This window comes from Pyrus communis, chromosome 13, assembly GCF_963583255.1.
Source record: "Pyrus communis chromosome 13, drPyrComm1.1, whole genome shotgun sequence".
Classification (NCBI taxonomy): domain Eukaryota; kingdom Viridiplantae; phylum Streptophyta; class Magnoliopsida; order Rosales; family Rosaceae; genus Pyrus; species Pyrus communis.
Window position 1 is genome coordinate 19,260,345 of NC_084815.1, and position 24,013 is coordinate 19,284,357.

The 24,013-nt window shown below is 37.6% G+C and overlaps 4 protein-coding genes across 21 annotated transcripts; all 4 read right to left on the reverse strand.

Annotated features, from left to right (window-relative positions):
• Positions 1–535: 535 nt before the first annotated feature.
• LOC137712907 (calcium-dependent mitochondrial ATP-magnesium/phosphate carrier protein 2) lies at positions 536–3,645 on the reverse strand. Of its 2 annotated transcripts, none has more exons than XM_068452106.1 (4): positions 2,697–3,645; positions 1,578–2,366; positions 1,375–1,465; positions 536–1,225 (listed from the first exon to the last, which is right to left on the reverse strand). In XM_068452106.1, exons 1-4 carry the CDS (start codon positions 3,166–3,168, stop codon positions 1,036–1,038), a joined length of 1,542 nt encoding a protein of 513 aa, XP_068308207.1. In that variant the 5' UTR covers positions 3,169–3,645; the 3' UTR covers positions 536–1,035. The 2 variants fall into 2 exon arrangements, with proteins under 2 accessions (XP_068308207.1, XP_068308208.1); XM_068452107.1 differs by having other exon boundaries at positions 1,578–2,380; positions 2,697–2,835.
• A 1,315-nt stretch (positions 3,646–4,960) lies between these two features.
• On the reverse strand, positions 4,961–7,821 carry LOC137712929 (uncharacterized). Its single transcript, XM_068452133.1, has 5 exons — positions 7,677–7,821; positions 6,284–7,136; positions 5,989–6,141; positions 5,423–5,690; positions 4,961–5,344 (listed from the first exon to the last, which is right to left on the reverse strand). Exons 2-4 carry the CDS (start codon positions 7,127–7,129, stop codon positions 5,433–5,435), a joined length of 1,257 nt encoding a protein of 418 aa, XP_068308234.1. The 5' UTR covers positions 7,130–7,136; positions 7,677–7,821; the 3' UTR covers positions 4,961–5,344; positions 5,423–5,432.
• Positions 7,822–10,830: 3,009 nt separating this feature from the next.
• Positions 10,831–13,807, reverse strand: LOC137713927 (uncharacterized). Its single transcript, XM_068453286.1, has 4 exons — positions 13,746–13,807; positions 11,776–12,628; positions 11,431–11,580; positions 10,831–11,286 (listed from the first exon to the last, which is right to left on the reverse strand). Exons 2-4 carry the CDS (start codon positions 12,622–12,624, stop codon positions 11,065–11,067), a joined length of 1,221 nt encoding a protein of 406 aa, XP_068309387.1. The 5' UTR covers positions 12,625–12,628; positions 13,746–13,807; the 3' UTR covers positions 10,831–11,064.
• Positions 13,808–14,582: 775 nt separating this feature from the next.
• Positions 14,583–19,483, reverse strand: LOC137711992 (uncharacterized). Of its 17 annotated transcripts, none has more exons than XM_068451139.1 (10): positions 19,188–19,480; positions 18,795–18,917; positions 18,653–18,675; positions 18,462–18,577; positions 17,889–17,927; positions 17,356–17,434; positions 15,892–17,022; positions 15,716–15,768; positions 15,355–15,393; positions 14,583–14,888 (listed from the first exon to the last, which is right to left on the reverse strand). In XM_068451139.1, the coding sequence occupies exons 7-10, from the start codon at positions 16,019–16,021 to the stop codon at positions 14,754–14,756; spliced, it is 357 nt and encodes a 118-aa protein (XP_068307240.1). In that variant the 5' UTR covers positions 16,022–17,022; positions 17,356–17,434; positions 17,889–17,927; positions 18,462–18,577; positions 18,653–18,675; positions 18,795–18,917; positions 19,188–19,480; the 3' UTR covers positions 14,583–14,753. The 17 variants fall into 17 exon arrangements, 8 of the variants coding, with proteins under 8 accessions (XP_068307240.1, XP_068307237.1, XP_068307243.1 ...); XR_011065178.1 differs by lacking the exon at positions 14,583–14,888 and adding an exon at positions 14,936–15,205 and having other exon boundaries at positions 15,321–15,393; positions 19,188–19,479; XR_011065184.1 differs by lacking the exon at positions 15,716–15,768.
• Between the last annotated feature and the right edge of the window lie 4,530 nt (positions 19,484–24,013).

Genomic DNA, 24,013 nt, shown 5'->3' on the forward strand with positions numbered 1-24,013 from the left:
AAGGAAATGTGCCAAACGCGAGGAAAAGGGAACAACGTTGAGGGGAAGTGGGGCCCAACCTAATGGGGTTATCGGCCACCCATGTGCAATCCCAATTGCTTTATTTGATCGGGCAACATAGATTATTGAAACGTTGATTGATTCAACAATCCAGAATCAAAAGGTATTTAATCTTAAATTTTCAATTTATAAATACATTAAATCTAACCGGTGAAATCAAATATGATCAAATCTAACAGTTTAAAAAAAAAAAATCTCACGATTCAAAATTAAATCAACGGCTAAGTGCAACGCTTTTTTTCGAGAAAATGATGGATTTAGTAATTTTTCAATATTTATCGAAATCTAAATATTTTTAGGTTAAAATGCTCATAGAATTAAATTAGGACAGTCTACATAATATGTATTTTTTTTTAAATTTAGCCTAAATTTATTCTTTAATAATTTCAGACAAAAAATTAACCCAGAAAGGTTGGAGCAGAAAAACAAAAGTTTCGGAATTAAAAATTTTAAATTTTAACCAAAGCATTAAAGATGGTCTAAATAACATACAAGGCCAAAGCAAGCAACCAAGAACTTCAGTTACACACTAGAGCATATCCAGCTCAGGATATGATAGCAACAAGAGAACAAGATGAAGTTACGAAACGACGGGACAATACTCATTGTAATGTTCACCACATATGGATTTAGTTCAGAGAATAGCATCAAGTTCCGCTCAAATCTTGCTGTAAAAGAGAGAGATAGTCTTAAGAAACACAAAAAAAGGAACAAGATAATACCTGTCACGTTTGCCATCAAATTCCGAATGGGCCTGTAACCTTGTTTCTCAATAGCAAGTTATGATAAATCCGGGAAAAAAAATACTTTCCGCCTACAAAATTGAAAATCCTGCGCCCCCGTATCCTGAAGGGGGACACCATCTGTCATATAACAATCGTATCCTCTACTTAACTAGTAATCTCATTTTCTTTCTCTTCACCATCAGCTCCGTTACAATTTCTAACTAGAAAGATTAATGTAGTTACCGACTCGCTACAGATCTAGTTTCTTTTTCATGGCTTCGTATACCATATATGTAATGCTTGCAGCTGGAACAACTTTGAGAAGATTTGGAAACAATCCCTTGTAGAAACCTCTAACGCCTTCGTGCTGAAGGGTTCTCCAGAATACATCAGACATTCCTTTATATGCAGTAGCTGTATTAGAACGTTGAGCTTGCAATCTGGAAAGAAATAATATATTAAAACCAAAAGCAAATTCACCGGGTATAGAAAACCTAAGATTAAGTGAAGAAAATCAAGTAGTTTGGATGTGCCCTCTTCACTAAAAATAAATAACCAGTAGTGGAAGACTTCAGCCATGAAATTGTACCTGGTTCGGATAACCTGCAAAGGATAAACACATGTTGCTCCTAGAGCTCCCGATATTGTCCCACATCCCAGCTGAATGAGAGGACCAGGTTCTGGAAAAAAGAAAGATTTAAAAGGCAATTCACCAAATGGTACAAAAAAATGTTATCGAGATGCAAAAGATAAAGAAAGGAAAGAAAAAACGGAAAACCAGAGAAACTGTACCGCTATTATCATGAAGAAAATATGTCTTCGACATATCTTTTAAGGTCTCGTAGGCAGCGAGGTCTATACCAGCATATGGGACAATCCCAAGAAGAGACGGAAGCAGACCTCTATAGAAGGCCCGAGGTCCCTCATGAATCCATATTTCCCTAGTTAATGTCCCCAACTGAGGACTCTTTCCAGCTTCTGAAGTACAAGTTTGTAACCGAGTTTTCACAAGATCCAATGGATAGATAGAAGTTTGTGCCACTGCACCTGCCATACCACCGGCCAAAAGTCTACCAGCAGTACCAATATCTCCCTCGTCGGCCCCCATATTATCTCCAATGACCTTCTTTAACATTTCATAAGTATAGAATTTGATGGCACTTTCAGGTGCTACCTTCACAACATTTATTCCATTACCTCTGAAAAACCCCAGGATACCGTCTTCCTTCAATATCTTCTTTATAGCTGGCACCACAGAAGCACGTGATGTCTGAACTTGCAAAACCACTTTCAAGCGATCAAGAGGAGCAGTGGCAGTACGAGAAGCGGCTCCAGCTATAGCACCTGCAATAAAGTATCTGCTCCTATGAACATGCTTACCAATTCCTTCTGGAATAACAGCCTGCTCACCAATATCCACAAGGCACACCCTTTCCCAGTGGTGATATATGTTCTCAATCGTTGCTTCATGTGGATACAGTAGAAGAAAATCTCTCCATTCTTCAAACGTTATAATACCATTGTTATCTTTATCAACATGCTCTACGAACCGGGCAAGTTCCTTATCATCCATTTCAATCCCTACAAGTTAAAAACTGCCAGGACTTATAAGGTGAAAAATAAAAAATCCTCTCACTTAAATCTACAGAAATGGAAACCCTACCGCTTTCGTTCCCTTCTAAACAGTTTCAGAAATTATATTACAGTTATAACTATGCATTCTCAATGCAGAACACAAAAGTAAAAATGCTCCCTGGTGAAAACCATACTACAGTCAGAGCAATACTATAAACAATGCCTCAAAGAATGATACCAATGCTCTACAATCTACAGAAGGAAGTATAAACTAGCATGTAAAAGTTAACGAATTTTCACAATTTCAAAACAAAAGAAAGTAAAGTTGGGGCATACCAGCCTTGACAAGGGCATCCCATAGCTCCTCAGGCAGAATGCAGCCATTGTGCTCAACATCAATGGCCTGAAAAATGCGGTAGAGCTCGAGCTCCTTGTCATCCATGTACCGCCGGAACTCGAGATAATCGACCCTTCCATCTCTGTTGGCATCACAGACCTTCAGAAGATCCTTGGCGTACTTGTATTCCGGAGGAATCTGAAGGGCCGACAATCCGGCCTCGATCTGAGAATAATCCAAATACCCAAGATTTTTAGCATCGAAGAAATTGAAAAGGCTTCGAATTCGGACTTCCCTGTCCTCCTTGGTCTCCCGTAACGCTAGAAGAACGTGATCCATCGAAATGGGTCCGGTTTTCTTGACCGGATTGCAGCATCCGTCGGCTCTGGCGGTGGCAGAGGCGGTGGACTTGTTCGCATCCACGTTGGGGAAGCCGACGTGCTCTGCCGCGGCCGGCTTTGCCCCTGACATAAAAACCCACTTCGTCTTTCCCCTTCTTCTTCTTCCTCAATGTTCTTCGAGCTTCTTCAACGGCGGATCAAATCGATCACAACCACAATAAAGTTACGAGATTTGCGAATTTTGGGCAAATGGGTTGGTGGACTTTTGGGTGTTCGATCATAAATTCATGATAAATTCTTCAGCCATCGCCATTCAGCAAAGATAAAAACAGGACAAAGGAAATGAGGGTTGGGGGAGATGGGACCTCAACTTCTTCTTCAATCTGAGAAATTGGGTGGATTGGATTTAATGGTAGTTAAGGAGCGGACCGGTAACACAGATTATAACAGCCGAGTGGGCACATATATATATATATATATATATATAAATACTATCTGCAGTGTATAAATACGACGGAGGAGGTGAAGATCGTCTGATATGAGCCTGACGGTGAAGGAGAAGGATCGCTCAGGAATGGAAGTGGATATTCTTCCTCGTGTTTGGTCCCCTTTCACTCCTATTCTTTCTTTTTTGCGTTTTTCCCTTGATAATTTCTCTTATTTTACGTTTTATAAAATTTAATGAGACGTTGATGATAAATTTGGGTTCAATCAACCCTAAACTAACTCGGATTTTAATTTGTTTTAATTTGATCTCGCAGGTAAAATTGTAAAAATTCATACAAATTAAAACAAATTCCAACTCGACTATTTTCTTTTTTACATTAGGTTGAGACATTATTCATCGACTTGAATTTTAATACATTTAGATAAATGTATAAACATTCAAATCAATTTTGGAGCAAACAAGAACAACGAACCCACATTTTTGGGCCTACTGTGGAAGGCCTTACATCCATACGTCATTCTATTCTAATATTTCAGAATATCACATTGCGGTAAACGAACAAATAAATGTTGTATTTAAGATTCCAACTCACGACATTTTTTCATAAAGTAGAAATTAAGTGCCGCTAAACCAAATAGCCACGTACATGAGCAAAATTGTGCACCCGCTCCTTGAACTTCAAACTCCGTATACTTTAGAGGGAGAGAGACCTTGAGAGTGACTGGAAACACGAGTTTGTTGAACATAAAGACACATGTTGTTTTGCAAGAAGGGCATATTACAGAAGTGATGACATTTTGCCAGGAGGATCCATGCCGAATCATCTTTGTGAGGATTCTGGGAATTCTCCAATCATATCTGTTCATCATACATCGTGCAATCAAAATCATTGTAAATTTTTTTATTTAAAATTGAATATAAATAGTAGATGACAAAAATTGACCGCACGATGCATGATAAACGAATGTGATTAAAGGATCCCCAGGATCCTCACAAAGAGAATCCAACGAGGATTATCCCTCGACATTTTGTGATATCTACGACGTTTCGTATTAATAGTCAAAATATGGTTGGTTGCCTCAGCCATGACGCATAGGTTAACTATGACAAATTGACCACCTTTTTACTTTATCTTTTTTATGTCAGTATTTGAAGCGCAATTTGTATGAAATAAATTTACCGTTATGTAACCTCTTGATTTACTAGTACATCATATCAATGCATTATTGAACAAGAAACATCATATAATGGGCAACTTGTTACATGTAAGTTCTTTTTCATTATTTTATTTTGGATGGAGACAATAAGCATATATACATCATGCATGCAATTCTCAATATAAAGACAATAACTTAAGCAAGTTCAAATGCTCGCATTGTAAGTTTGAGACACCATAATATTGATCATTTATTCTCAAGAAGAGCTCAAGAATTGATCATTTCAGCTTCACTTAGTATCATAGCCAAGTGAGGGTTCCCTCGGACCACAATCATAATAGCCATGTACACAAATAAAATAGTTAAAAAGTACATTCTCCTAGCAAAAATAGGGAGTCTTGATTTGATGACATGCTTCCAAATCCATATAATTTAGCTTTTTACATTGAACAGACTGAATTGAACTTCAAAGTTCACCACATTTAAGAAAACACTTAAGAAAAAGCTCAAATTATTCCTATAAGTACATTGGCTTTGTTATGTCTACATATCACAGCACTGAGTGAGAAGCAGAATCAAGACACTTTACATAATTCATACATAGAAGTTCACAACAAAATCAATCTATGGCCATCGCCAACCTTTTCCTCATCGGTGTTGATGAAGGATGCGAGCAACTTTAGCTTATACGACTCAAAAATCTGCAAGAACAAAACCACGCCAGTACTCAGTTGATTAAAGAAATTGCATTTAGGTGAAAAACAACCTGGACGCCTTACAGTATATTGCTCAAAGTGTAGAGTCCAAGCTAAGCACAGAGGACTTTGGGAGGTAGTCTGCAACCAAAATGTAGAAGAGATCCATAACTCCTGTGTGTGTCTGGGAGCTGCTGTAATTAGATACTAGAGTTAGAGTCTCCCCATCGTTTATTTTGATTGAGCCAGGTTGAGGATAACAAGTGGACATTCCTACAATATAACCAGCCTCATCTCCAGCTTCCTTCCCTTTTCCATAAATTGGTATTGACGAACACAGAACCCGTCCATCCTAATGTAATCACAAACAAGTACATTACGTAGAGGCACATACTTTCAGTACATAACTCAAACAAGAAAGAGACAAGGAAGAGTGGAATTTAGCCTGACATACTAAGAAACTCTTGACCTAAATCCTACATAAAATATGGTCGCAGACTTGGAAATGCAGATAATCTGAACGGTGATGTATCCAAGCCAGTACATACTACTTACAGGAATTATAAAAGGTTTTTGAGTTCTACCACACCGAAAGAAATTAATTTAAGGCCACCATAAGCCAAATTGCTAAGAGTAGAAGAACAAATCACCTCTCCATATAGAGTTGATCTGATCCCGCCTGTGTGCTGATGAGCTACACCATAGATGACATAACCACCAGTCGGCATAGTAACCACTGATGATCGGCTGTCAACGCACTCATCACTAGTCGCACTGCAAGACTCTTCGACATCATATTCAACCTGCACAATAGAAGGATATAGCCTCAATCATAAAATAGGAATAAGTTCATACAAAACTGCAAACACCAGAATATTGATGCATTATCATCACTCGAGCAAATACAATTACAGCATATCATACGATGAGGTGAAACGCACTAACCCGGCACTCATGTTCGATGGCAAGTCCAGCTGAACGATTCATTTTATCAGTAACATCGAAGATATAAATCTTGACAGGAATGATAGAATCAGACCAATCAACCCACTTCACAGTATATCTCAAGTAGAGGTTTCTCTTGACACCATTAAAGCCTTGTTTTACTCTGCACTGTGTACCATCATAACAACAACGCAAACCTCCTTTGTACCCCGGCCTCAAAGGCTGGCCTCGAGAATCGGTTGACACATTATAAAGATCACACCTGCACTCGGTGCATCCCAACCCATTCTCCACTCCCCGTGTATCAATGGCATGCACATTGAGCAGCCATCTCTCCTCATAGCCAGCGGGAATCACTGCCGGATTCCCAACTTCAATTCCAAATGGATCCGGAACATGTGTATCTGTTCTCCGTGTTTCGGACCCAAGTCCAAAGTACTGTCCATTAGTATCCCCCTGGCACACTCCACTGTTTCTCACAAAAGCGAGATCCGACCTTTGAAAGTCGTCAAAACGAGCCTCCTCCGGCTCCACAAAACCTGTCCGGCCATAATACCTCCCGACAACCCAATGATGGAGATAAGTTTCGTGAAGGGGAATCGGATTACCTTCCTCATCAATTACTTCACCATTGAAGCTCTTGATTGCAATATGACCTCTCGGGAAGTTGACATCGTAGTAATTCTTGTCTGCAACTGATCCTGGTTCCAGCACAAACTTAGGGGAGACAAAAACACTAGTTCTTGTCTTAGGTTTGACAATTCGAAGAGCATGTGAGCATGGTGTGCTTAATGCCAATACTACCATAGCCAACAAAAACACGCAACCTTGAAAACAACTTGCCATTTTTTTTCTGCCAAAATTAAGATAATCTCTGGTTATACAATGAGAACACACACACACACACAAGCGTATAATTTTAAATCATAACAATCGATGTTGTTGACACTCCAAAAAACCCATCACCATCCCTTATAAAAGGATAGGGGTAAAGCGAAAGGAAGACATTTTTGAAGTATCAATAACAACACTTCAAAATTAATTTCCCTTATGCTTTTTTGCAAGAATTATGGATACGAGTAATCACATGTGAAGCGATTTTCACACTCTAATTTTCTCCTTCTACATATTCTTTCAACTGTTTCCATCACTACTCACAAAAAGGACGGACTGAGGAGGAGAAAAGAGAGGGCATAAGGTAAATGATTTCGCACTCTCCTTTTTTCTCCATCTCTCTCCTAATTTTATAAGGAAGTATGCGGAAATCATTTCCGTATTGAAAGTGCGCATTTCTGAACATATTATGTACTTTCCAGGCGAAATTTTCATATGGTTAATATGGAAATGAACAAATATAATTCACTCATAAAAATGAAAGGCTGAAGAAGCGTACCAGAATAAAAAAGAGTTGTCTGAGATGAGAAGTTGCAGACTTCCAACCTGTTTGAAACAATCAAACATATGTATCACGGCTTATGTGTGTATGGGTGAGCGTGCACTGCCCCGTCAAACTCTATATAGACTACAGAGAGAGAGAGAGAGAGAGCTTGAAGGTGATTGGAAACTCCAGGAGTATGACGGAAGCGATGACGTTTCGTGATATCTACCGTTTGAAAATTTTTAATTTTAAGATAAATATGAAAGAAAGAGTAAAGTGAATAATATCATAATTAACTTTTTAATGTAAAAATGTGGTTTTTCGTTGAAATAAACAGTACCGTAAAATTTTCGTTAAAATTTTGTAAAAATTAACTACGAAAATTTGACCACCTCTTTATTTATATTTTTATAACAATATTTAAAAAATCATTTATATGAAACGAATTTACTGCTATTTGTTGTTTTGATTGACAAATATCATAAAAATCATTGAAATCTAGTAGTAATTTTATAGTGCTAAATAGTTGATTAACTGTGTTTTTGTATGGTATTTTAACAATCAAGTCTACGCATCAATAAATAGAATAAAAACCATTGAATTCCTTGGTACTTTAAAATGTCCACGTAGGAAACCTTGATTGAGTAGGAGAAATCCAAAACAAGCCGAACCTAGTAGCAAAACAAGATCCCTCCATCGCACAACAAAATAATTTCATATCACAAAATCTAGACTCTAGTAAATGAACACTTTCGGACCTTCTCTATTAGAAAAGGTTGTAAAAGACGTCATGCGTTAGTCGGACGATGGGTTGGGATCTAGCGTTTATGTAGCTAGATGGGATCTAAGCAGGCGCTTAGACGAACTTGGCAAATTTAAGTAAATCTATTATATTTTACGTAAATAAGTCTCTGTTTATACTTAAAATACATGTAATCATCATAAACTACAAAATAGAATGACATATATATTATAAAGTATTAGAACATAATGAAAACATGGGGATACAAGCAAATAATATGTGTTCATTTTAGTGTTCAACAAGTCTTTTACAAATTATTAAAATTAAAAATGCAAAATGAGAACAATCTATTTTCTTTCTAAGTGAGTTGCAACCTAGGATGATGCTTAGGCAGGTCTAGACGGGTGCCTAGGCGGTCTAGGCAGGCGCCTCAACATGTCTATGGGCTATTTCTTAATTTTCAAATGTCTAGGCATTAATCAGGGTAGTGGCCGCCTAGGCAGTGCTAGGTAGGAATTTTTAGAACAGCGTCATGTATTTTTTGTCTGATTGGCTTTTTTTTTTCCTTCAGCATCGACATTAATTTTGATTTTATTTTTAGATAAATCAAGTTTCTATCCTTCATATTCATTTTTGATTAATTGAACCTTATTCATTTTTAATGTTTGGTCTGGTCCTTTGACTTTTGTCCATGTCATTATTTGAATATTAAATTATTTACAATCCTCATATGTCAATTTTAAAATGAAAACCTTATTAATCATTTTCAAATATATATATATAGTATTTTTCATATGTTTTTATTTTTAATTTGTACCCATTTTTAAATTTGTACAAATATTTTTTTTAATATTAATTTGTACCCATAATTTTAAATTTTAATATGTACCCATATTTTTTTTAATTTATTTTGCACACTTTTTTTTTTTTTTTTGCTCAATATAACCATGCTAATTACATGTATTTATTTTAGGTTTTATAATATATCAATATTCATTTTTAAAATATATTAATAATTACGTGGGTACATTATTTTTTTGTTAGATGTGAAGAACAATATTAGGGTTTAGGTAATTATTATATTGTAAAAATATTATTGATGCTTGTTTAAATTTCATAATTGTGGGAAGGGTATGTATATAGTGTATTATGTGTAGATGGTGCGTATTTATATCTTTGATAGTCTTCACATGTAGTTTACTATTTTTTTCCTTTGATTCAGAGGCAAGCCTACAAATACAAAAAAAGCGGACGAGTTTGTGAAACAATTTCCTTTGATTCAGTTGGGTTCTTTCATGCCTATTCAAACTGTAATTTTTTCAAATCCTTGAAATATTTGGACCCAATTAAATTTGATACCATATTCAAATTAATGAATTTTCGATTCTTCATATAAAGTTTAGGGTCATTTATCTAATTGCGTCATTTTTCGAAGAGAGAGTTGTGAGCTATGAGTTTTTGGGTTGAGCTTAGATTTGTGCGCATAACATGTGCATGTCGTGTACATACAGTGTATGAGCGAGCTTAATACGAAGAAAGCGAACGAGCACGTGAAACAATTTCATCCATATCCTTCTTTCTTCCTTCTTTCCACTCTGATTTCCCTCTTTTCCACCAAATTTATCTCTTCTACAAAAGGCAACTGACCTTTAATACGTTTTTTCATTTAATTGCGGCAAAAGCTAAATCTAATTTTAGTGCTTGTAAATTTGGATTGAGAGAGGGGAGCTGAGGGAGGGAGTAGACAAAATAAATGAAAACCTATACATAAATCAGAGAAATGATAAAAAAAATCAAAAATCAAAATTGAAGGATTTGGGTCTCCTCCAAGAAACACCAAACCAATCACTTCAACTCCAAAAAATTCATCAATCAAAAAGCAAAATTAAGCAAACCCAGTTCACAAAACCTATGAATGAAAAGGTAAAAATCGAAGAAGATGGGTGGGTGAGAAAGAGAGCTCTTGTGCATATTCGAAATATAGAGAGAGGAGAGAGAGAGCTTGGATGAAGAAGTTGGGTGGATTAGACAGAGCTCTGGGATGAAGATAGGTGGGTTAGGGTTCTTTGAACTAGAATTTGGGGAGAGGGATTTTCTCTCTCCCTCCTCTGTTTCTCTCTCTACAAAATGAGAAATGAGAGCTGAAATTTCTGGATAACCTATTTATATGGGAGGACAATTTAGTCATTTTAAGGTGTGGGAAAAATCTTATTTCTGTCTGATTGTTGTGCATGGCATGTGTATATTTGAAATGTCTTATTTCTGTCACAAAATTATAAAATTATCCTATTTTTAGGTATTTTCCAAAAAGAAATACCCAACCACCTAATCTACAAAGAGAATATCATATGATTACAAAAAATATATGAACAGAATTGAAAACGTTTTGCTTCACTACAATATAAAAACCGAGTGAAAACAGGATGAATATTTCGGTAACGACATCAAATTTTTATTCAAACGAGATGGTGCTAAACTGATATCTTGCTTTCAACTTTACATATAGTGACGATCATTTCGTGAACAAGCACCTGAATATGTATGCAAATCTTCAAATTTATTAAGTTGATTGGAGCTTTATAACTTCATCACACGTTCTCCAAACAGATGAATATGATCTTACAAATGTTTATTTTATGTGATAATAGTAGCTTATGTTACTCAAAGTGTTTCTGCAACCAAAATGTAGAAGAGACCCATAACTCCGCTGTGCATCTGAGTGCTCTCGTAGTTAGAAACTACAGTCAGTGTCTCTCCATCTTTTATCTTGACTGAGCCCGGCCGAGGGTAACAAGTGGTCATTCCAATGATATAACCAGCCTCATTTCCCGCCTTTTTTCCTTTTCCATAAATTGGTGTTGACGAACACAAAACCCTTCCATCCTAAATTAAAACGATTACAATTAATTATAATTATAATTAGCAAGAACATTAGTTAATCAGTTGGTTAATGACACTACGACAGTGTATAATTATTAATTTGATTAACAACCAATTAAATTACTTGGAGTGGAAGAAAAAAAGCACCTCTCCATGCAGTGTTGAACCAAGCCCCCCAATGTGCTGATGGGCTACACCATAGATGACATAACCACCAGTTGGCATTGTAATCTTTGCCCATTTGTTGTCTAAGCACCCATTAGTGGCATTGCAAGATTTTTCAACATCATATTCGACCTGCACAAAAGAAAGATATATAAAGAATCAAAAGATTTATGTTGTCAAACTGTAACGATGAACCACCCATGCGTGTTAGCAACAAATTAGCAATCAACATAACGAAGTTTTACATTGTATCGAGACAGACAGTGTTTAATAAGAGAATGTTAATGTCAAACAGTACAAAATTAAGTTCAAAAATTAATTAATTACCAGGCAATTGTGTTTAGCCCCAGCAGGTGCTGAATGATTCATTCTATCAGTGGCATCAAGGATATAAACCTTGACAGGCACAACAGACTCAGACCAGTCAACCCACTTCACAGTATATCTCAAGTAGTGGTTTTTCTTTTCACCATCAAACCCTTGTTTCAGTCTGCACTTTGCACCATCAGGGCAACATGTCAAACCCCCGGTGTACCCAGCCGGCAGAGGCTGGCCACTTGGATCCCTGGACACGTTATACATATCACACCTGCACTCCGTGCACCCTAGGTCATATTCCACTCCTCTAGTATCAATTGCATGCACGTTGAGCATCCATCTCTCCTCAAACCCTTCAGGAACCGCTTTACCATCCCCAACTTCGATTCCATAATGACCTGGAACGTGTGTGGCTGTTTTTCGTGTTTCGGATCCGAGTCCAAAATATTGTCCAAGAGCACCATTCTGGCACATCCCACTGTTCCTCAGCCATATAACATCCGATTCCGAGAGCTGCTGGGGAAGCTGCTGATCTGGCTCCACGTAACCTTTCCGAGCATAATATCTTTCAACAACCCAGTGATGGAGGTAGACTTCATGAAGAGGACTGGAATTCCCTTCTTCATCAATTATTTCAGCATTGAAACTCTTTAGGGCAATGTGACCTTTTGGGAAGTGAACGTTGTAAAAGTATTTGCTGGAACTTAATCCTGGTTCCAACACAAACTTAGGGGAGAGGTAGACGCCAGTCTTGGTCTTAAATTTCTTGTGTTTCAGATGTGCATGTGAACATGGAGTGCTTAATGCCAATACTAGCACGGCTAACAAAAATACCCAACCTTGAAAACAACGTCCCATTTTCCTGCTAATAATGAAATGGTAATCTCTTAGAAAAATACTCGCGCAAAAAGCTCATGAAATCTCTTATGGATAATACTATTAAGAGAAAAGTCTTCCTTTACTAACGTGATGTCATTTCATTGTATAATTGTAGAAACGAAACCGTTTATTCTTTTTATTAGAATTTAAGACCATCTGTAGAAAATTCATTCAATTTGGATACCATTGTCATCCATATATGTTGAAAAAAATCGATGGTTATAATAACAAAGTAGCATTCTTGAGGTAAACTGTCAATTTCTTTGATTCATATAGATAACCAAAGAAACTCTAACTCAAATGAATTTTTTTCTAGAAATATCTTTAAACAATGATAACGACTCAAATTATGACATTTGTATGTAAAATAATACCCCGTTAGCGAGATTTGAGAACTTCTCACTTAATTAAGAATGAAGAAAGTATTATTCATCTCTTATTTTTTATGTCAATCAATCAATAAATATATAAACTATCAGAAATTACAAAATAATATTACCAAGCGTAAGATAATAAAATAACATCATATGACGACATAAATGTTGACGTTCATCACAAATTCGAAACGCGCAAGAAACAAAAAAGTTAGCTAGAAAGCAAGTTTGAAGGGCTTTCTGTAATGGGGGAAAAGATTTTCAAATAGTTACAGGGATTATAAACACACAAAACTGATCTCATCATTTACATGGGTGCGTTTTTCCTCACTACCCTCAAGTGATGGTAATGCTCATTACCCTACTTAATTATTACTATTGAATGAATTTAAATTTTGATATTTGTGTTTATCCACTACACAGATCTCAAAATTTAAACTCATCCAACAATTATAAAGTGGTGAGGAAAATTATTCCCTCATTTACATACGTTCTAATATAGGCGGGTTTCAGATATAATTACAGACCTTACTTCTATTAGGTCAGTTTTTGTTTGTCTGGAGTAACATTGTGGATATAAGAAAAGACATAAGAAAAACCCTTCAAAATATAAAAAACCAAGACAATGTAATTGTTATAAACTGTTTTCCACCTTGATTGAATCTACAAACCCCATAAAAATTGAAAGAATGATGAAAATAAAAAGGTTAAAAGTAGAGAGAGTACTCCGAAATGGATGTCTGCTGGAAGAGGAAGCTCTCAACCACCGAAAGAGTATGAGGTGAAGATGAGCACCGTGTAAGATATGAATCCATTACCTATCCATCCTATCCTATATATATACTTATTTGTAAGTGTGTCAAACACAAATGAAGAAAATAAAACTTGAGAAATTGCCTGGAATCTGGAATTGTACATGTTTTATCAATGTGTACGGTTTACTTGTCCTTGGTCATCCCACGAGGAATAGTACTTACGGGCAATCTTAGACTATTCCATGGAAGCTTATCGCCGCTACCACTTCAGGAAAGACAGATGGGTTAATTTCTTCCTGCACAAGCCAAATAATGGTATAAGGGTTAGATTAGCAGTCAGCCCTCAGCCATGACGATGCTAATTAAGGGAACTAACTAAGAAAATATGACTGCATTTAGTTTCATCTTAAGTTTATTCAATTTGGATCAAACATTCACACCTATCGGAGTAAAAAGATTGCAAGTGATACTCGAAGCCGCTATAATGAGGGGTGAATGATTGCCGGAGTTACGTACGGAGGGATCGACTGTGTATTATTCAATATTCGATTGATTACGATGGTTTGGTGAACAAGAAAGATTTGTCAAAGTCAATTTTTTCTTTTTGTCCAAGTTTTTCCATTTTGCTAGTAAGATTTTAAAGTCAAAAAGAGCTGCTGTTAAAGATTCAAACAATATATGTATATAGCAGATTTCAACAATAGTTGCTACTAGAAATTTGTACCCGCGCGGTGCTGCGGGATTTAAAATTATATGAGATATTTTATAGCTTCAAATTTCATAAATAATGTTGAGTGAAAACAGAGAATTACGAATGGCAATGCAATTTATATGTATTATCATGAACGGATACCAAGAGAAAAATATATTCCTTCAAAGTGCAAAGAAGAAGATAATTGTTCATTCAAAAAGTTGGACTAATGATAACTGCATAACTTACAAATCCAGCATTGAGAGTATACCAGTCAAACAAAGCTTGCTACATGCTAAATAAAGTTGAATGTAAAGCTTGGATACCAGACTTGTTCCTAGCTTGAGGAGTTTCCAAGGAAGGAAAATTTGACCTTTTGTTGTAATAAATTCCAGAGAGTGTCTTGGATAGTTGTGAATACAACTGCAAAACGTAATAAAGACAATTAGGCAATGATTGAAAAAAAAATCAAAATTGAGTTTGGGAGAGTGGAGAGAGAGAAAGAGAGGTGGTAATTTGACTTGTGAAATTCTCAAATCAAACATTTAAATGAAGTTTAATCAAAATTCAGAACAAAATGTTAATTAGAAATGTGTTAAAATGGAAGTAAAAAAGATTGAAACTTGCCTAATGTGATGTGTGCAATTTTACCATCTGTTTGTGAAAAATATACTGCTGTGACATGCCATATGTTGATATTGCCTTCTTGGAAGTGATATTAGTCGTTGATTGCCAAGTAGCTAAAATATGTACAATATTTTAAATTATGAGACAAATTATTATGTCAAAGTTGTTCGATAAAAAATAATTTATATTTCTATATTGACGCAAGTTATGATTTTAATTTGCATATACCTTGGTGGAGTTATTCTGTGTATGAGTTTCTTACATTCATCATCCATGTTATGTGAAAAGCTGATTCCAAGTTCTGCAAGAAGTCACAAAGAAATGAAATATAAAATTGGACCAAAAGGAAATTTGAAAAAACAGAAGTAAGAAAATATTATTTCAGTCATTTTCCAATCTTTGAATTGGAATGACACAGAACATATGACTAAAACTTTTAACTTTCTGAATTGGAATGACACAGAACATATGACTAAAACTTTTAACTTTCTAGTTAAAGTCTTAACTATTTTATAAATTTTTATCAGCCAATACTGGAAAATGAATGTAAGTAATGCTGCAGGAGATAGACAATAAAAGTCGATGTAACATGTAAAACCCAAAACGTTAAAAACATAACATACCTTTTTCAAGGACAAAAATGTTGCAAAGGGAAAAAATGTGGTCTGCAGAAAATCTGAAAATGAGAAAAATCGAATTTGATAAAACTGTATGTGAAGAGAACTATTAAATATGTAGTGAAAACAAAATTAATACAGTTTTTGCAAAACAAACTCCATGAGTGATTTATTCAACCAACCTGAGTTTATTTGACCATAATGAATGTCATCTTTGATTAATATCATCTGCGAGAAAACATTTTGCTTTCTACACAGCAGTAACCACTCATCTCTAGAGGCAGTATCTTTCTCTAGCTCCGCGAAATCCATGCATTGCCTTTTTTTTTTTTTGGATTTCGCTTGGCTTGGATGAGAGGTTTTAGATCTGTTGAGGTGGAGGTGGATTCTACTACTGTTGTGACTCTTGTTAATCAGCAGGATAATTTCTCCATCCACTCCACATCCTGATCTGTGGCTGCCAAGCTTACTTGAAGATGGACTGGCAACTCTCCTCCTCTGCTTCTTCAAAGCTCAAAACTTTCACACTCAATGGATCAAATAAGCCTTGTTTTTAATACCCTTTTGGAGTTTGATCATTAAGTCTGTTAAATTTTTTATTTATTTTTTGTCTGATTTGAATTTGTGGGTTTTGTCTCCCAATATCAAAAGCTTATAGTTTTATATATGTCAGTAATAATCCACAATATCTCAATTTTTTTCCAAGCAAAAATAAATATCTCAACAAATAAGTGCTTCATTTGGTATTCTTCTTTCCAGTTCCATATCAAAATCTATTTACATCCCTATGTTCTATAAAGAACAATTGATATGAAAAAATTATCCTATTTACATCCATGTAGTATAATACGCAGTAAAAAAATTATCTTATTCCTCGCCAAATATTTGATTTTTCGCTGTGGTTTCTTATTTTACCGAATTTGGTTGTTGATATTTCGTATTTTTTATCGTTCATTTGTGTTCTATTGGGGTTGTATTTTGCTAGAATTTCATAGAATTTGATTTGGCTGCGTAACTGATTGGCTTAAAATTTTGTGAGATTAAATATTTCTTGAATTTGATCATTAGATTTCCCTTTTTTTTTTTCGTTTTTTTTTTTTTTTTTTTTTTTGCAAATATCTTGTTTTCTAGGTCCCAACTTTTGACATTGTTGTTCAGTAGTTCACTCTTCTTTGCAGCAAAGAAATGTTTTTCTTGTACCATGCATAGGATTTTTAGAAATGGATCAAAACTAACATGAGATATAGAACTTCTGTGTTTCACTTACTTATTGATTGGGTTACAATCTCAGCATGAGAAACTCACTCCATGATCTGAAAAACATGGAAGAATTATATAGCTACAATAGACAAACTAACCTACGATTTTAGAAATACAAAGTAGGATAAATTTGCTACATGGAGATCCCACAACAGAACCAACTTACAAATATTCTAAACTCCATCCAAAATTCAAACCGTCAGCAATTCTATACAAAAATATAAACTTGTATGACAATTACTACAATTTGAAGTAAAATTTAACCTATGCAATAGTTGAATTTAATAACTCAACAATATTAATATTCTCAAGAGAACAAAAAAAAGCACAAAAAAATAAAACCCCATATAAAAAAATCCAAGACTTTGTACAGAACATAGGCTTACCTTTCTTCAAGAACTGCAATTGAAATTGCAGCAGTTGCGTTTGTTGGGTGGTGGGAGTCATTTCGCTGTGCAAGAGTTGCTGAAAATTTACCAAAATTTTAGTAAGATAAAGAACAAAAATAGTAATCACAAAACTCAAATTTAAAGCATAGTTTTGTAGCTCCTAAATTTTTTCTAAAGAATGCAAACACTATTGCCTATCTCAGATGGCTATAACTCATGAATCCAAATCTCATTGAATCAAGCCTATTCTCCTAAACCAAAGATGAAATTGTTTCATGATCTGCAACTAATATGATTTACAACTAAAAAATAAAATTAATCAACTCGAAATCAAATATAAATCCAATTCAATTTAAACCTACCAAGCATAACAGAACAAATCATAGATAAACAATCAATCAAACAGAACTGAATGAGATTTAGCTCCTTCAAAAATTTCACATTAAACCCAATTATAAAGCACAAAATTTTACCCAAAAATAAAAACAGAGATAAAACAAAGCAAAAATCGAACAAAAAGGGATGGGTACCTCTATTTTTGACTCGAGATCTCTGCGCGCTTTGAATTTCTGCACACAAAATATATTACTTTATGTAACACTTGATAAAATTTGGAAGGTCCTTATATAATAAGATTCATGTTTGCTTATGATTTTTTTTTTTTTTAAATTCCCTTAGCAAGAGGATTAGTAATGGTAAAGCTAAAGTTTGGGGATTCATGTGTGATTTGGCTTTTGGTGTTCAAATTACGGAGAATGAATTTGTCAATGTAAGTTGGCAAATATTTGATCGAGTAAAAACTATGTTTAGCCACAAAATACTATCATGTAGTCAGATGGAAGCATTAAGGATTAATTTTCATTAATAGTATTCGATCTATTTGCAGACATTTTGTATGATAATCCTTTTTGGGTGGTTAGTCAGGTCAATTAGGGATATATTTAACTAAAATGGTAACACATTTTAACTAAAATGATAATACAATTCAATATCCTTCTCTTTGAATTGGAGATTAAGTAGAAAATATTACCCACAAATCATCCACATATTCATAATTATGCATGAAAAGTAGAAATTCGAAAAGCAAAAACTAAATCACTTACATGGCAGGTCTTCAGCAAGAATAGCATTGCTGCAACCAAAATTGATACCAATAAGCCGTACGAATCTTATTGATTATGAGTACCAATTCTCTAGATTGAGCACTGCGGGGTAAGATCTGCACTTATGGGTAAAATCAAATTAGGTTCTATTTAATCACAGGTGCACCAGAAAATTATAAAAAATTTCATACCTTTAAGTTTCAACATTTTTAGTCTGGAATCCAAGAAAAACCCATATCAGATTCTAAGTGGGTTTATCACAAATAATAATTTAATCAGAAATTAACACTGAAAATAAATCAAAAACACAAAAAAAAATTGAAATTTTCGTACCTCTAAGTTTCTGGGTTTTTACTGTGAATCATATTGAGAACTAAGGGCGCAAATTGCTGGAGGAGAAGACGAAGAGGGAGGAAGCACGGGTTTGTTTTGGCGATGAGTGGGAAAGCACGTCAACTTCCAAAAAACAAAAAAAAGAAAGAAAAAAAAAAAGGGAAATCTAATGATCAAATTCAAGAAATATTTAATCTCACAAAATTTTAAGCCAATCAGTTACGCAGCCAAATCAAACTCTATGAAATTCTAGCAAAATACAATCCCAATAGAACACAAATGAACGATAAAAAATACGAAATATCAACAACCAAAGTCGGTAAAATAACAAACCACAGCGAAAAATCAAATATTTGGCTCCTGGGTAGTTGAGAAGAAGTGAGATTTAATTACCTGTTGAAGGCTAGAGAAATTGGGTGCACGATTAGGCGGCAAGGAGATCGCAAAGCAGAGACCAAAAAGATGAGGAAGCAGAGATCGAAGGGATCACGAAGGAGAGATCGAAAGGATCAGGAAGCAGAGATGGAAGAGATCGCAAGGCGGAGTGTAGGACGCATGATCGAAACCGCCAACCCGTTGCAGAGTAGCTGAGAATTCTGTGTTTCAAGTGTTTTCGGCAGAAGTCGAGAGATTTCTACTGGAAACCATGTGGAAACCATGGCCAAAACCGTCATTTTACTGTGGAAAACACAAAAAAAGCTAGACTTGAAGAGCAGCCGAGGGGCAAAAACGGAAGAACACTGGCGAAGGAACAGTAAAAAGGACACAAAGGGAATTAAACAGAAAGTTAGGCTTTTAGTATATATATAATTTGTCAACAACATGGAGATATATATATATAGATATATATATATATATATATATATATATATATATATATATATATATATATATATATATCAGGGCCGACCCTAAGTATTTAGGGATCCTGTACAAAACTTAGATGGAGGCCCTTCATTCTTTTTAATGTAATATTTTTTTAGTATTATTTTATTTTTTCAATTTTTTCATCTATAAAACTAAAATATTACTAAGTTACTACAACAAAAATAAGTTGTTTGATCGCCCAGGTGTTTTTCCTTACCTTCAAAGGTCCTGAGTTCGATACACATTGGATGTGTTTTTGTTATCTCCTTAAAATAGCAAAACAATGTTTTTGTTATCTCCTTTTTAAGTTTACAAATTTCAAAACTTTGCATCTACTCTATTTTATATGCATATGTATACATGTAATGAAAATTTGGGAGCCCTTCTAAATCGGGGACCCTGTGCGGTGGCACCTGTTGCACACCCTTAGGGCCGGCTTATATATATATATATATATTGTCAACATTAGTTGCTACTCACAGTAAATGTTGCTAAGTGAATATTAGCAGCTGTAATTAAATGGTCTTTAGATATTAGTTCTGTAAAGGGAAATAAAAAACTCCTTACGGAAGACAATCAATATACAGAAAATTAACCCACAAACACATTATTTCTGAGGATTCATAAGTACGATATCTACATCTATGAATTGATCATGTAATTAGTTCTTAGAATTAATATGTCTTCAAATTGTTCATAGCGCTAGCTAGCTGCGGTTATCTTTTGAGTTTTGATTACAAAACTAGTCAATTACCACATGTTTATAATTTCTTGGCGCGGCGCTTTGTTTGTGGGAAAATGTTAGAAAAGTCGATCTAATCTAGAAGGGATTGTAGGCATGATAGTTTAAAATTTTAAAGAGGTATGTTTCAGTTTAGGGTTGTGTTGATCCTAAAAATTACAAAACCTACGTGGCGCGCAGGCCGAGTAACTAATAAGCTAACTACGTCCTTCGGTCGAATGCGGGGCGTGCCAACTCGTCGGCCGAGCTTGGCCGAGGAGTAAAATCTGTTGATGTAGCTTTGAGCGCGTTGCTGACTTCTTTAACTTGCGATTGCGACCGAGGAAGGAACACTCTCGGTCTCTGGGTTCTACAGCCTGAAGACAAGGCTGCTACTTCTGCGGAGTTCACAAATCGTCCGAGCCCGATTCGGTCACTGTGATTATATTCGTGAGAGTATAAGCACGTCGAATCGAGACCAAGGTGTATGGGCACAGGTACTCGAACGTGATATATGTCTTGATGGTAAACGTAGTTCGGCCGTCGGAATGCCGAACCCTGAAACTCACCTGTGAGTATCCAATCATAAAACCACTCGGCAACCAGTACGCCGAGCAATGTAATTCGTAACACCTAACTATGCCGAGAAAGCTTAGTAAGGTGACCTCTGCCAACAAAGGTTCGAAAACCTTCCTCGACCGAGACTTGGATAGATAATCGGTCGGCCTCGACGCAGTGCTGTTTATCCAAACTGAAGATGCTTCTTGGTCGGCTGATTCTGCGGCAGCAGTGCTGTTTATCCAAACTGAAGGTGCTCGCCGGTTGCTTCCACAGTGCTGTTTATCCAAACTGAAGGTGTGTCGGCAGGAAAAAGAAAAGGAAAAATCTCAAGGTGATTGAGAGGTTTTGCGCAGGGCAATTGTATGCTGAGTTGAAGGTCTTCTGAATGTTGCATGATCTCGTGTATTTATAGTACCCCATTCCTTGAAACCTCCTCTGATTTGGATTGGGAGTCCTTGTCCCATTTCGATTCTGGTTCGAACAAACCTACTCCCACTGGGATTCTGAATCTTCCTCCCTTTGAGGCTTTATTTCTTGCTGGTCGAGAATCCTGGTCGCACCAGGATTTCCTCAATCCTTCCTATTTATCTGGACCTCTTGAGATAGGATTCGGCTGACCCTGCCAGCTGGCCCGGGTTTTATTATCCGGCCCATAGCATCTGTTATTACCTTGGGCCGAACACATATGACTGCTCGGCCTGCCCAAGATATTTTGGGCCCAAACATTGCCCCCTCGCTTCTGAGGTCGCCGACTGTCACCTCTTGGTCGGGCCTCGACCTTGAAGAAGCGAAGACATTTATTGCTTTTTTAACTTTACTCCCTTAATGATCATTATTCCTGCATATTTATGAGACATGATTGCACTTTCCTCGTCGCCCCCAACGCGTGGCCACGTGTCGATTCTCCGCCGTTCTTAAAAGCTTCACTCATGGGCCTCGAAACCGTGAACTAATTGAACCGTCTCATCCTTATTAAATGCATTGAACCTGTCGCCACACGCCATCGTGCGTCCTGGATTTTCGACTCCTCGATCCCATTTTCGCAGGTTCCCAAAATATCCGAAATGATTGCAGACTTTCCCGGTTACATTTCCCCCCAATCTGAACCAGCGCTTTTGAATTCCAGTCGTTTGATATTCATTCTGAAAAGCCTATAAATACCCACATTTCTGCCATTCGCCTCTTACGCCCTCAGAAACTCCAGAATCTCTAATTTCTCATCTTTGTTTGCTCAAATCAAACCTTCCAAACCTTCTGCAATTTTTTAGTTCTTCCTTCTGCAAATGGCCTCCTTTATTTCGAAGCTTTCCGATGAGATCAATAAGTGCAAGTCATTCATCGATCGCAGTGCCGTCAAGACGCTGCGATTTCAAGAGGATATGGCCACCACCCACCAGATTCTGGGTCCCCTCTTCAAAGACGCAGTGCCGTCGTCTGTCACCAACTTGCTCAAGGAGCAATGTCTAACCCCCCTTCTTCAAGGGTTGGACTGGTCGAAATGGTGCTTGGCTCGTCCTCAAGGAGCTTGGCCCTCGACCACCACGGCCTGGGCCGCCTGGGTCGATCGAATGAGCTCCTTCTTCTCCAAGGAGTGGAAGGCTCTCGGCATCTACGATGCCATTATTCTGTCAACCATGGAGATTGCCATGGATAAGGAGCTGCTCATGGCGGCCCTGAGTTTATGGTGTTCGGCCACCAACATCATGGTCCTGCCTTTCGGCCCTCTCGGCCCCACCATCCTCGACGTCTCGGCCATCCTTGGGACTTCCTCGATCGGTCTTCCTATTGACGCCGCCCTTTCCGGATACCCTTCTCCTCTCGACCTGAAGGCACTATTCGACGAAAGGGCTGTCGAGACGCTAAGCCGGGGTGATCGGGAGCCCTCAAGGGAAGAAGTTCAAAAGCTCCACAAGAACTTCTTCAACTATAACACTCTCATTCTTCATTTCGCCGGCCGAGGCGAGGAAAGCCTTAGGAAGGGAGAGCACGAGGCCTTCCTCTTCTACTGGTACAACAAATTCATTTGTTGTACTCGGTCGAACAAATGCCTGGTGGAGAACATGCCGGTGGCCCAGGCACTGGCTAATGGTCGCTTGCTGGCGCTCAGTCCAGCCATACTCGCCAATCTCTACCGTTGCCTGGCCGAGGCGACCATTGGCAAGATCGACCCGCATCAGAACGGACCCCTCTGGGTGTTCCAACTCTGGTTGCAGGTTTACTTCTCTACTCTTCGACCGGAGGTCCCTGCCTTCCAGCGAACGGCCGCCCTCGGTCTTCAACTGGCATCTCGACCGGCACCACCTCACCGGGCCGACGAGGTTTTCAAACACTTCCTCGGCCTAGATGTCCTCTCGGATGACGAGTTCCTGGTGTGCCGGCGCCAGGAGTACCCTTCCTCGCTCAAGCTTCCTACGGCCGCGTAGGCCGCGTCCGAGGATGCGGACATTCGTCAGCGCTGGGGGTCGTTTGTTTTGGCTCGCGACCTTCCACTGGGTTGCGATGCCCGCCGAGCTGGCTGGGAGGTCTACCACCCTCATTTTGTCGCCCGGCAGCTCGGCTATATTCAAGGCAGCCCCGTCCCCCTGCTCGCTTCTCGGTCACTCCTAAGTCGGGGGCCTTACCGGTTCCTCTGAGAGGGAGTGCAAGACGTCCGACAAGGAGTTCCAAGAGAAGTGCAGGAAATTCAGGATTCGGCCGGCGGTCCCTGAATCTCTGGGAACTGATACCTTCGGGGACTGGTGGGAGGAGTACACCGGCAACTTCTTCGGCGCCCCGGCCGAAGAGCTGGCGATGAAGATCTTCGGCGACCGCCCTAGGTCAACATCCTCGACACAGCCTAAGGAGTCGACCCAAGGTAGTCTTTTCGTTCTTTCCTCCTTTGTTTTACAACTTGATCCTCGTTGCTAATTACTTCTTTTCAGGGGTTCGCGTGCCGAGGACGGTGGAGGTGGTCGCCGCGGTGGCAAAGGCGAAGAAAGCGCCTATGAAGAGGACCCTTGTCACCGAGCGGTCGATCCCTGCCAAACGCCCCCACCAAGGGGCCGAGCCGGCGGAAGAGGCCCCTCGTCCT